This window comes from Perca fluviatilis, chromosome 11, assembly GCF_010015445.1.
Source record: "Perca fluviatilis chromosome 11, GENO_Pfluv_1.0, whole genome shotgun sequence".
Classification (NCBI taxonomy): Eukaryota; Metazoa; Chordata; class Actinopteri; order Perciformes; family Percidae; genus Perca; species Perca fluviatilis.
This window is the reverse complement of record NC_053122.1, coordinates 14,478,503-14,490,680: the sequence shown is the minus strand read 5'-3', so window position 1 is coordinate 14,490,680 and position 12,178 is coordinate 14,478,503. Positions and strand designations below refer to the sequence as shown.

Sequence of the window (12,178 nt, the reverse complement as noted above, 5' to 3'; positions counted from 1 at the left end):
TAATTTAATTTATCTTTTATTTATTATTCCGTTTGCTTATACATAGTGTTTTATATTAAGAGTAGGAAAAAGGTTTAGCACGCTTTACTTCTTTCAAGTCTACTTTCATTGATCAGTGCTTCACTACACCCCTTGCTGTGCGTTACTTTTCTTTAGTTGATAGTGTCTATCATAGCTTATCATTATTTTTAACTGATGATTAAATGTTGATGTCTCTCATTTCTGCTCAGAACATTTCAATTTGGTTTATCTGTAGCAATTTAAATGCTGATCCCTGTTTTGAGCTAAATATCACTAATCAGAATTACATGTTTAACTTTGTATGCACGTAACATTTTGACTGTAGGACCTACTCAATCTTTGAGAGATGTGGGCTTTCTACTGCAGGTCACTGACAACATGCTCCCGCTTTAAAATGTGCTGATTCTGTGTAGAACGTTTTGAAACAGCAATCCTTTCCTGTAACCAGCCTTAGCAGCCAGCGGCAGGAGTGTTGAAGCTGAACTCCCTGTGGTTTGTGTAAATATCAAATTCTTCTTCTCCCTGTGCTGGCCTCTGTGCTGCTATGGGCTTACAGTGGGAACCTCGACTTTCTTCACATCCTGAGTGCTTTTGGCCTGACTTGAGTAGAGACAGAGAAAGTTAAAAAAAAAAGTTAGAAAAGTTAGGGGGAGAGAGAGAGAGAGAGAGAGAGAGAGAGGGAGAGGGGAGAGAGAGAGAGAGAGAGAGAGAGAGAGAGAGAGAGAGAGAGAGAGAGAGAGAGAGAGAGAGAGCGAGAAGAAAAAGATTCACAGAATCATTGAGGTTAGCTTTGTGAAGGGCAGAGGTAACTTTATAGTACAAACTTGTCCTTCCTGTAGAGAAACATCTTCAGGCAGTAAGGAACAAAGTCAATCCTGCATTACAAAGCCGAAATGCAGTAACAATGGGCCTCATTCACCAACCGTTCTTATGAAGAAATGTTTTCTTAAACCCTTCTTACGCACTTTTTACGAAGATTCTGGCATTCACTAATGTTTTCTTAACTTGGGTTTGTTCTTAGCTAAGAACAAAATCTACGAACACTGAAAAGCACTCTTACGCACATTTGAGTGATGACAATTTGCTCCAAATGATTGCTTACTGCATTTTATTTAATTCTACAGTCGTTTACAATGATAGTATTGTACTGTAATGTATTTCTGATCATCTGTTGAAAAAAAAATCATATTATGCAAAAAAAACACTAACACTGCAATTTACATCAGCAATTAAACTGATTAAATCCTGCGTTATTTGGTGATTAAGCGCTATTTATAGGGCCAAAATGCAGTGGTAGAATGTAGAATTCGTCCTAACTGTACTTAAGTACATTTTTCACGTATCTGTACTTTACTTAAGTAGACTCAATAGTGCATAGCCTACTTTTGACTTTTACTTTGTTACATTTTGCAGCAATTATCTATACTCCACTACATTTCTACAATGTTCCGTTACATTTTCTGATCAGTTTCCCCCCTGCCAAAACGTCTTCCTGACCGTCACACGTTTGGCTCACCAGTAAAGTTTGGTTGCCGTAGATACTGTAGGCTATACATGGGGCACCGCCGATCCAAGCCGGCTCCGGTGCTCCAGAGCCCGGGCACAGCGCCGCTGACCCTCGGTAATACAGCCTCCGGTAAAAGTGAAAATGAAAACGTTTGTTTTTATTATTCCCGTTTTTAAATCAAAGTTGCTATATCTATTTCTCACCACAGCGTCGTTTACTCCTCCGACAGGCTGCGTAAGACGCGTCCATATCTTATTTATTTGGCTGGACCTCTTCACATCTCGCCATTTGCGCTGCTTCACACAATTTATTTGCTTACTTGCATGGTTAAAGAAAATAAAATACATCCATGAATAATAAAACCAACTGCATTCCGATTCTAACAACACATTTCCGTTATATGCTGGTTAGGATAGGAACTTCTTTTTAAAAGCCAGGCCTTGTTTGTGGTAGGCTAGTGGACACCTTCTACTTTTACTAAAGTAAATATGTCTCTGGTTATTTGTACTTTTATTTAAGTACTGAGATTCAGTACTTCCTCCACCGCGGCTCCGACAATCTCCGAAAACCTGTCTCCCAGGAGGTGCACAGGAAGTGTCATGTCCTTATATGGGAATTTGCGGGGCGTTTTCTTATGCTAATTAGGAACAACTGGCACGCGCTTTCAGTTACGAAGACGTGGGATTCATCAATCCTAAGAACACAGATGCGAACAAATCTGCTGTTTAAGAACACGTCATGAATCCGACGTAGACTTTTCTTAGGAACCTTCTTAAGAACATATGTAAGAGAAAACTTAGGAAGATATTGGTGAATGAGGCCCAATGTATTTAGTCAAAATTAGGTTTCTCGTATTTTTTATAAAACAATTGAGCTTGTTTGTGCGATAGACTACAGACTCTGTACTACATTTAACAATTATTTATTAAACACTAAATATTAAATTTAAATAATAATATATAATTAATAAATTATATCTGTAGGCTTGTACCGGTTAATGTTCTGTGCATTGTCGGACACATGCAGCCACTTTGCTGAAACCGCTTGCGAGACTGACAAGTCCACAGCAGCCCGTGGCGTTTATGTCCGAGCCTGTCTCCACTGCCTCCACCTGCACATTGTAAACTGTGGTTTGGAATTAAAGGGAGAAAACAGGACAGAGTAACACGGCGTATACATTTTATTTTTTTTTACGACATAGTTAAGGCGGCAGGCGTGTCTTGCTTAGGGGGCCGTCTTAGCTGCAAAGTGCTGCGGGAAACCCTGCAGTGTTTTGTTGGTCATAGACGAGCGAAAGATGAGACAGGTAGAAGACAAGATAAAACAAACACACTAGAAAGAGAGAGATCTTTTGAGAGAGGAGGAAGTGCCATGATAGAGATCGGTCACGAGAGAGAAGGACCAGCTGATGGCAGAGAGAGCTCTATCTTTCACTCCGCAGGAGAGAAAGTCTCTTACCATCTTCTTGTGATAACCACCATTATCCCTCTGCTCCTGTCCAGCACTCTTTCTGTCTCTTCCCCAGTTATGATAGCCATTTTGACTTTCAGCCTACCTGAGAAACTCTATTACGCTCACCGTGTACCTATATTTGGAGCTAAATTGAGTCAATATATTCCTCACCTTTGGTTTCTCTCATCTACCTACAGCTGTAGCCAATGTTAAGGTGTGAACTTTTATTTCATGCAATGCGAGCAAAACCTGAAACCCTGGTTTTAAGGCTGGTCTTTTTGAATATGAAATAAATTCCGCTTTTCAGCAATTGACGGAGATAAAATAGCACCAAAACTTTAAACCCCAAATAAATGTTTCACCTTCCCTGATTCAATGTCAGTACACTGAGACAGATAGGCCCTCATTCATCTTCAAACTCCTTTCTGAGTTTTGTTCCTTTTCTGCTCGTTCCTTAGATGCCAAAGCCTGCCCCAGCGGTGAGTTCATGTGTGCCAACCGCAAGTGCTTGGCCATCGTCCACGTGTGCGACGGTGACGACGACTGCGGAGACGGCAGCGATGAGCTCAAGTGTACCTCCCCTCTGACCTGCGGGCCCAACCATCTCCGCTGTAACACCTCGGAGTGTGTGCCGCTCATATGGAGCTGCGACGGAGACCCCGACTGCTCCGACAGTTCGGACGAGGGGCCGGAGCGCTGCGGCGGCGACGGGGTCTCGTATCTGCCTAACCGCCGAACAAACTGCACTGCTGGCGAGTTTCGCTGCGCAAACGGGGAGTGTGTGCGGTTAACCTGGAAATGTGATGGAGATCCAGACTGCAAGGACAAGTCTGATGAGTCTGACTGCCGTGAGTTTCTCTTTCTGTCTTTTCTTTACATCTCCTTGCCTTCCTCCCCTCATACTGTACTCTTGCTCTTGAGCTTATATGTTCTCTATTGTATCAGAACTATCCCTCTATTCATACTTTATTTGAAAGGCAAGTCTCTCTGTCTGAAAGAGTGTCTGTACAAATGGAATATGTAACTGGGTTGAGGTAAAGTTTCCAGGACAGTAGTGAATGGTAACCATGAAGAAGTTCTAGCTGTGTTCTAATTCCGTACTACATGCTAATTCTAATTTCAGCCCCACTGAAAATGTATACTCAAAAAGGTCAGTATGCATACTTAAAATGCTTGTTCTTGAGTGTACTGTTTTATTTTACACTATAGTCCCACAATGCAATGCATTGAAAATGGAGAAGCTAAACAAAACATTGGTGATAAAACAGCTGTAAAAAAGATTAAAAAAACAAACAAAATATGTATAAAATCTTAAGAAGAAACAATGTTGCTTTCTCTTTGTGAACTTTAATTGGCAGAGGTTTCCAAAGCAGCAGTTTGATTGAATTCAGTTGGCCCACAAATTGCATCTTTTCCTGTTATTTTACAAATATACAAAATCTTGTATACTAACTTCAAAGAGAAAGTACTTTTTATATAGTATAGTGCATTCGATAACCCAGCACATCTTTCCAGCTCGAGGCTGCTCGTAGCACCATGGGTACACACGCAACTCTCTGTTGTTGTTTACAATGGGCAGTTTTGTTCAAATTTCAGTCAAATTATGTTGAGTTAGTGTTTAAGTTGTTTGTCTTTCTTTTATTCTGCATATACTGTATTACCGCTATGAATATTTTAAACCGTAGCATCAAGTCATTTTACATTTATTATATTTTTCTTGTTCAAAGATAGGCCTAGCTTCAGACCAAAGAAATACCAACACATTCAGAAATAATTGCACTGAACTGTTCTTTTGCATTATCCTGATGTGGACATTTGGTTAAGATATCTGTTTGCTTTGAGACTGGAGAGTGGAAAAAAATCTCACAAACAATATATAGCACATTTCCACACTACCCGCTGGTAGTTGGAATAGTTTGTTTTTTTTCCCCTTTTTTTCTAAATGTGTCTGCTAAAGAATGTGTGTGAAGATGGGGCCTCGTGATAAAGCAGGTTTTCCTATTAGCTGGTCATGGATGGGGGAGCCCTGAAGCTCTTGTCTCACTAAGCCAGAGTGTGAAGCCTAGATAGTCCCACTATTCATTATCAAGATGTGCGGTGCACACATCAAACCCACCTCTCCCACTCTGTGGTGTCATATAAGCAGCACTTACAAGAGATTGATGTTTTGTTAGTCAACTGGATAGCTGCATTTAGAGAGCAGCCTGGAGGCGGGTAGAGGACCAACCTCGTATTTGTCCAGAGATTACTACCATTTACCTCCAATTCATTTGCTATATTCACATGCTTAATGTCTATGTGAGGATTCATTTGCCATATAAATAGAATGTTCTGCAAACTCTTCGGCTGAAGACAGATACTATTGGGATTCATCAAAATATTTCAGACATTTAATATAAGGCGTGTGCTTGTGTCTGTAAGTTCAATCAGATCAATAGATTGATCTCCCAGATACAGGGAAACACTGTACACTGTATAAAGAGTATGCTCCTAGTGTCATGTGTTTGTATGTGCATGTGCACGTGCACACGTGTCCAGGTTACAGTGGCCCTGTCTCCATTTCATTCCCTCTGTTCTGCTCATCTTGTAATAACACTAAATCATATCACCCTCAGTCATATACTGTATATTGCTTTTTAGTGTGGTTTAGAAAGGAGTTATATGAGCACACCGGGCCTCGTTGATGAAAAGCTTGTCTGTGCTTGGGATATTAATGAAATGTGGTGTGGCTTCATGCAGCCTCCATCTTTGCGTTACTATATTGAAAATCATTCATCACACGCCCTCAGGTTGACTGTCTCTGTCCTAGGCTGCACCTACAGTAACACAGGCTGTGAATGGATAGAAGTGGAGTACAGTTATTGCACTGCTTTCTTGATTTTATGCATTATTCTACAAAAGGATTAAAAAAAAAAATAGGTTGTTGGGCATGTCTTGCCTTTGTTAGACTGGTTAAAGTAGAGATAATTGTGAAAAACTGATTAAAGTAATATGCAAGAAAAGGTCTTGGGTTGGTTTCAACCCCAGGATGTTGTGTACCTCTTAATGGGATTTAAAGGGGATTTACAAGTCCAATTTCAAGTGTGTTTGTTTGTGTGTGTGTGTGTGTGTGTGTGTGTGTGTGCCTCTTACAGCCCTGTTGACGTGCCGTCCCGATGAGTTCCAGTGCGGTGATGGTTCCTGCATCCACGGCACCAAGCAGTGTAACAAGGTCCATGACTGTCCTGACCGCAGCGATGAATCTGGCTGTGTCAATGGTGGGTACACCTGTCATTGCTGTCTGCATGTCCTGCTGCCAGAATCTGTCCTCCTCTCTGTCTGTTTACCTGTCTTCTGATTTTTTTTGCCTGTGTCTGTTTGAATCTGTCTTCTTCTTTGTTGTTCTGTCTCTAGTATATACAGTATATATTTGGTTCAGTGGGTCTCTGCCTTTTGCACACTTCTGCCTTTGTGAAATGCTTTAAAACAGGCTACAGGACCTGTGTGATCTGTGTAATATGGTTGACCAAAGCCTCTCAGCTGTATTTGTGGTAGAAATAAAGAGAATTTAAGGCAAAAGTAACATAGCCGATATCACAGTACATGCTACGACCCTCTTTTATTTGCCTGTCTGCTCTATGTTCGCACCCACTACTTTTGAATGTCTTTCAGCTTGAGTTTAAGTCTAAAAGTCATGAAAATTGATTCATAGTAAATAATCTAAAGTTGCAATCCTTAAGATTTCAGTTCTGATAGATGTGGCGATAGCCGTGGTTATTGGTGGTTTTGTGCAGTTTATTGTAATACTATAGCAAACACTCCTTGATTAGCTACTTTTTCAGAAATGAAACAGAAGAAAAAACGGTGTATCTGTTTACAGAGCAGCTAAACTTATGTTTCAATAAAGAGGTCAGTCAAAATATAATTGTACAACGATCTGATTTCATGCTGTGCACAGCACCGCATGGTGAGAGGAGTTGGCTACCTTGCTGAGGAGTTGGATGTATGCAATGTTGGGAAGGTTACTTCCCTACTACTTCCCTAATTCACTAATGTAAAAGGTTGCAGTTTACTAGTTACCCTGTTAAAAAATATTTTAATCACTTGAAATCAAATCACATCAAAGTAATGTAAGTTTTTACATTTAATTCATTTTCTAACGAATGTTAAAAATAAACAAACATCAGTTTAAAGCAGGCAGTTTTATGTGACTGAGTGCGGTTAGATTTACTTGCTAGTAGATGTTTACTCAGGTTTATCATTGAGCATTTTGGTCATTTTGAGCATTTTCACCGCTGGTTAAAAAAAATATATATTGTTGAATTTCCTGCTCTGAAAGGCATTCTGGTCCGATGACATGGTCACCAGCCTTGGCGTGATCAGCTGGTCGCAGACATTGTTTTGATTGGCAGATGAGAGGAGGTGCAAATTTAAACAAAAGAACAATTTTTTTTTTTTTTTTACTTTCAAAATGTGAATGCATACTACCAAATGAAAGGAGCCTGTCTGTATCCTATCTAAGCCATTCTACCCTTGATGGTGTTGCACTGAAATTCGTTCCAACGGCTTTGTTGACCCGCGTTGTCCGGAAATATGTCAAAAGAAGGCCTATAGATCCAGCCCAGTGCTATTTTAAGCTGATTTAATTACTTCTCCCTCTTCTGACTATGATGCATAATTTACCAGCATACTGCAAAAAATGTTACAGGATATAAAGCCAGAGCACTGTGAAACTGGACAAAATTAAAGTACACTTTTTATGTAGGCTGATATGAAAATATGAGTGAGGAGTATTTTTTGCTGCCACTTGTTTCATGCGAGCCTTCAGTAATTTCATGAACCCCTGGAGATATTCAATATGATTCATACACTTTTTGATGCATGAAGTTCTGAATCAATTTGCAATAGCTTATGCAAATAAATGTCCGTGAAGTTTATAGTGTAGATGCTGATCTATCTTCTGCTTTTCTGTCGCAGCCACCAAATGTGAGGGACCGCTGAAGTTTCTGTGTAAGAATGGAGAGTGCATTGATAGCTCCAAGGTGTGTGACTCTGTCAAGGACTGCAAGGACCGATCAGATGAGCCCAAGAAGGAATGCGGTAAGAGTACTTATTGTGCACACAGGTAGGTTGTAACCTTGTGTCAGCTGTTAAGAAACGCTCTCTTACCCCTTGATGCCTTGGCATGAAATGAAGGAGATTGGCAGAGCTTTAGGCTCAGCCCCGTGCAATGAGTATATGCAGACTATTGTAAATGGATTCAAGCAGTTAATGTAGCAGCGTAATCGTGTTTGCCATAACAAAATGCGGCTACCTCCCTCCTATTACCTTCCATTTCAAAGGCTTCGGAGGCGCACTCAAATTAGCATTAGCCTCCGTTGATCAGAACAAGAGGCTGTGTGTACTAATTACCGTCAAATGGTAGAAAAAAGGCTTCTTCTGCTCTGCGATAACCTCTTTCTTCTCCATCTCTCTACCTGTCTCCATATACCTTCATCTCTTAACCTATTTTACCATGAGTAAATGAAAGTGATGCCTTAGTTAAAGAAACAAAAACTTGTGTTTGTGACTTTGTGCTGAAGAGCTTAGTGTTAAGGAAAAACTCAGGAGCAGCACAAATCATTTCACGTACATGAAGAATGTTCAGTTGATTTTGATGACTTCCTCATTTGAGGAGGCAATTAGGCAGGCAGTACAGTTTAATCACGATTATGTGTTATCGTGCAGTTCCGTCCCAACTCTCTGAAGTTCCTGTCTTCCTGAAGGTGTATTTAAACTTGTGCTGGAGGCGTTACGTTTAGCTGAACCTTTAAGGTAAACTAAGCTATTGCAGGCGCCATAAACAAAGATGCTGAAGCCTAATTCAGCCTCTCTCTCTCTCTCTCTCTCTCTCTCTCTCTCTCTCTCTCTCTCTCTCTCTCTCTCTCTCTCTCTCTCTTCTCTGGGAAGTACACAAAAGTGTGGCTGGCCCTCCTACCTCCAAACGGAGACGGTCCTGAGACAAAACATTCCCTTATCATACAGCTGACTAGATTCCCTGAATCTGTAGAGAGACCAACATAGTTATACATGAACAGGTTTGGTTTTTAGAGACTGGCCGAATATTCTCGTCCCCTGACCTGTGACCTATGAATGACCTGATGTTGTCAAAGCTTTCCCTTTGTCTCACCATACCACAACGTGGCGTTCCACAACGTGGAAATTCCACCACACTTAGTAAGAAAGTTTCTGATATGAGAGAGGAAGAAGCAGACACATACTCTCATAGAAATGGACATAACATCTCCAAGGAACATAAAGTTGAGAAGGAAAAGTGACAGAAGGCAGAGTAGACTGACCTCTGCCAGGGATGGAAATTACAAGACCAAAATGGGTATTCCAGAGGGTAATTCTCCTCCCTTTGTCCCTCGTCTTCCTCGTCTTCCTCCCTCTCTCTCCTCATACCTCCCTCCCTCTCTCCTTCAACTCAGGTCTCGTTCTCAGCTCATTAAAAGCTTGTCCACACACAACTAGCTTATCGCTCTGCTCGCTCAACCGTTAACACGCAAGATGTTCCCCAAACCAAAAAACAGACACAAAAAAACGAAACACACGGAGACGATAATACTCCCCGCTGCACTGAAACACACTTATACCTAGTTATTCGGTGTGATTGCATTTGCCGCATCAGCCTTACATCAGGGGGAAATAAATCCCATCTCATTAGAAATAATGGCATATTACCACAGTACTGACTCATTACTGGGCATACCATTCATTTCTTAACACTGCACCATCACTTCCAGCTTTGACTGAGAGGAAGGGCTAAATAGCTAGTACATAATGGGTTACCATGGTGAGAGAGAGAGAGAGAGAGAGAGAGATGGAGGTGGAGTAGAGAAGGAGAGACGCCATGTTTGTTTGCCCATGGGAGAGTGACCTCTAAATCATGGCTGTCCTTGGAAGTGGTCTAGAAAAAGGTGTTGATGTTGTCACACGGCGTCTACTCCGGCGTCTTTGTTAGCCACCCAGCCCCACTCAAAGAAACAGGAATGAGTGAGTCCTCAAATACAGCCACATCTTGGTCTTTCTTCTGTCTGCAGTTAATTCTGAGCTGACATGAAGGGAGTTAGCTGAAGCTTCTGTGAGTGGCAGGCTTCTGTCACCCATCCAGCTGAATTAGAGATGGGAATTTAATGCTGGCAGTTGCAGTGCTCAAAGTCTGCTGGCACTTACACAAAGCAGAGATGAAAATTTCCCCACAAAAGTAACCCTCAGTCAATCTCTAGAGAGTCAACTTTATCTTTCTTTACTTTTGTTAGAATAAATAAAGAATAATGTGGTGTAGCTGTCCAAAAAAAAATTCTTTCCTCAATGCTCCACGGATAAGCTGAACAGGTCGTCTTGGATCCCTGCAGTCAGTGTATTGCTTGTAGTGGGTCTAGCTCTTGTATATTAAATGAGGGCCGCACTTATCAGGACAGATCTTGAAACATTTTATTGCAAGGCACAGGAAATGGCATCAGAATAACTTCCCTGAGACTGTAGAAAAACAAAGCATGCACAGGGTCTTTTGCACAAATGCTCTTTGTGCCTGTGCAGTGTTTAACAACATAAACAGCATATAAAGCTGGACCCAGCAGCCGGTTAGCTTAGTTTAGCACAAATACTGAAAATGGGGAAACAGCTAGCCTGGCTTCTTACCAAAGGTAACAACATCCACCTACCAGTATCTCTAAAGCTCACTAAGTAACACATTGTATCTTTGTTATATCTAAAATGCAAGTGTAAAAACGAAATGTTGCAGTGTTGCAGGGGATTAGATGGTTAAATATTTTTTGGCCTGGCGCGGTAACTTCCTGGAGTTTTATCATTGCCATGAGGTTGCCAGGCAACCAGCCTTACTCTCTGCAAGAAAGCAAATAAGTGTATTTCCCAAAATGATGAACTATTCGCTATTCCTTTAACGTCACATATACATAAAAGAAAATATCGACACTAAAGTGCGGAAAAATTCCAGAACGTAAAGAGGAATTAAAGCTAGCGGAACTGCATACACATAATTTGTAAAATAAAACAAAGTTGTTTAGCTTCATGTCTAAATGGAGACAAAATATTCCCTTAAAGCTCCATTGTGTAATTTTTTGAGTTGATTCTTAGCAAAAATCCCTTTATTTCACAAATATGTGCTCATTCATGTGTAATTACTTCCACCAAGTATTCTCGTAAGCGTAGAATCTGCCATTCAGAATCATTCAGAATACATACGAGCGAGTCGCTCGAATGACGGCAGCCTCCAGCGCCTCCATCTTTAAAATACATTAGCCAAAGAGGGACATACCTCCGCATTTCGCCCTCTTTCTTTCAAAAAGAAAAAGAGTATACTAAAGCTTCTGTAACTATGAGGAATGAAACCTCCATGTGAAGCATCAGGACCCATTGTTGGTGAGATGAACCAGAAATATTGACCGAACTGCTTGAAATGTCTGACATATTGGTCCTTTCTTTAATTAACCTATTTTATCTGCTTTTATATGTTTTACTGTTTTAACTGCTCTTTATTCGCGTATTTATCTCTCAGTTCTTTAAATTCTTATACTGCACTGTAAAATGTATTCTTGTCTTTTAAATTGTTTTTAATTGTTTTCTAACTGCTCTTTCATGTTTTATGTAAAGCACTTTGAATTGCCCTGTTGCTGAAATGTGCTATATAAATAAAGCTGCCTTGCCTCTTACACCTATTGGCACCATGACGAATGCCAGGGGGAGATTTCTCGCCAGGGAAGTGAAAAAGAGAATTAAAACGACAACGCGACAGGCAAAGCAACAAGGCCAAAGTTAATATTGGAGTGGCTAGAACAGCTGCGTGTAAACGATGGAGATACTAAGAGCTAATTTCGGGTTCGCCCACCGTAGGAGGAAGGGCTAGAAAGTAATATTCAGTTGGTTGTCATATTCAATTTCACCGCTAGATGGGAGAAATTCTTACACAATGTAGCTTTCAAAAATGTAAAACATAAGAATATATTTACTCCTATAAAAATATATTAGCGGCATTTTAAGAAAGATAACAAAGGAAGTGTTTATGTGGTGTTAAAACTCAAGTCATAATATTTAAAGGTTAATAAAGCTTACAGTTTTACTAACTAACACACATACTGTATACAGTATACTATCCCTGCTTTCAGAGACAGGTGATATGAAGCTCCCTGGCCATTGACAAATGTGTTACACTAGATT

The 12,178-nt window shown here is 40.5% G+C and overlaps 1 protein-coding gene across 1 annotated transcript in view; it reads left to right on the top strand.

Annotated features, from left to right (window-relative positions):
* The window catches only part of LOC120568348 (low-density lipoprotein receptor-related protein 8-like), a 75,994-nt gene that overhangs the window by 46,785 nt on the left and 17,031 nt on the right, over positions 1-12,178 (top strand). The window contains exons 5-7 of the mRNA XM_039815775.1: positions 3,439-3,828; positions 6,115-6,237; positions 7,937-8,059. Of these exons, the coding sequence (XP_039671709.1) occupies positions 3,439-3,828; positions 6,115-6,237; positions 7,937-8,059 (636 nt within the window). The remainder of the gene's footprint in view (positions 1-3,438; positions 3,829-6,114; positions 6,238-7,936; positions 8,060-12,178) is intronic.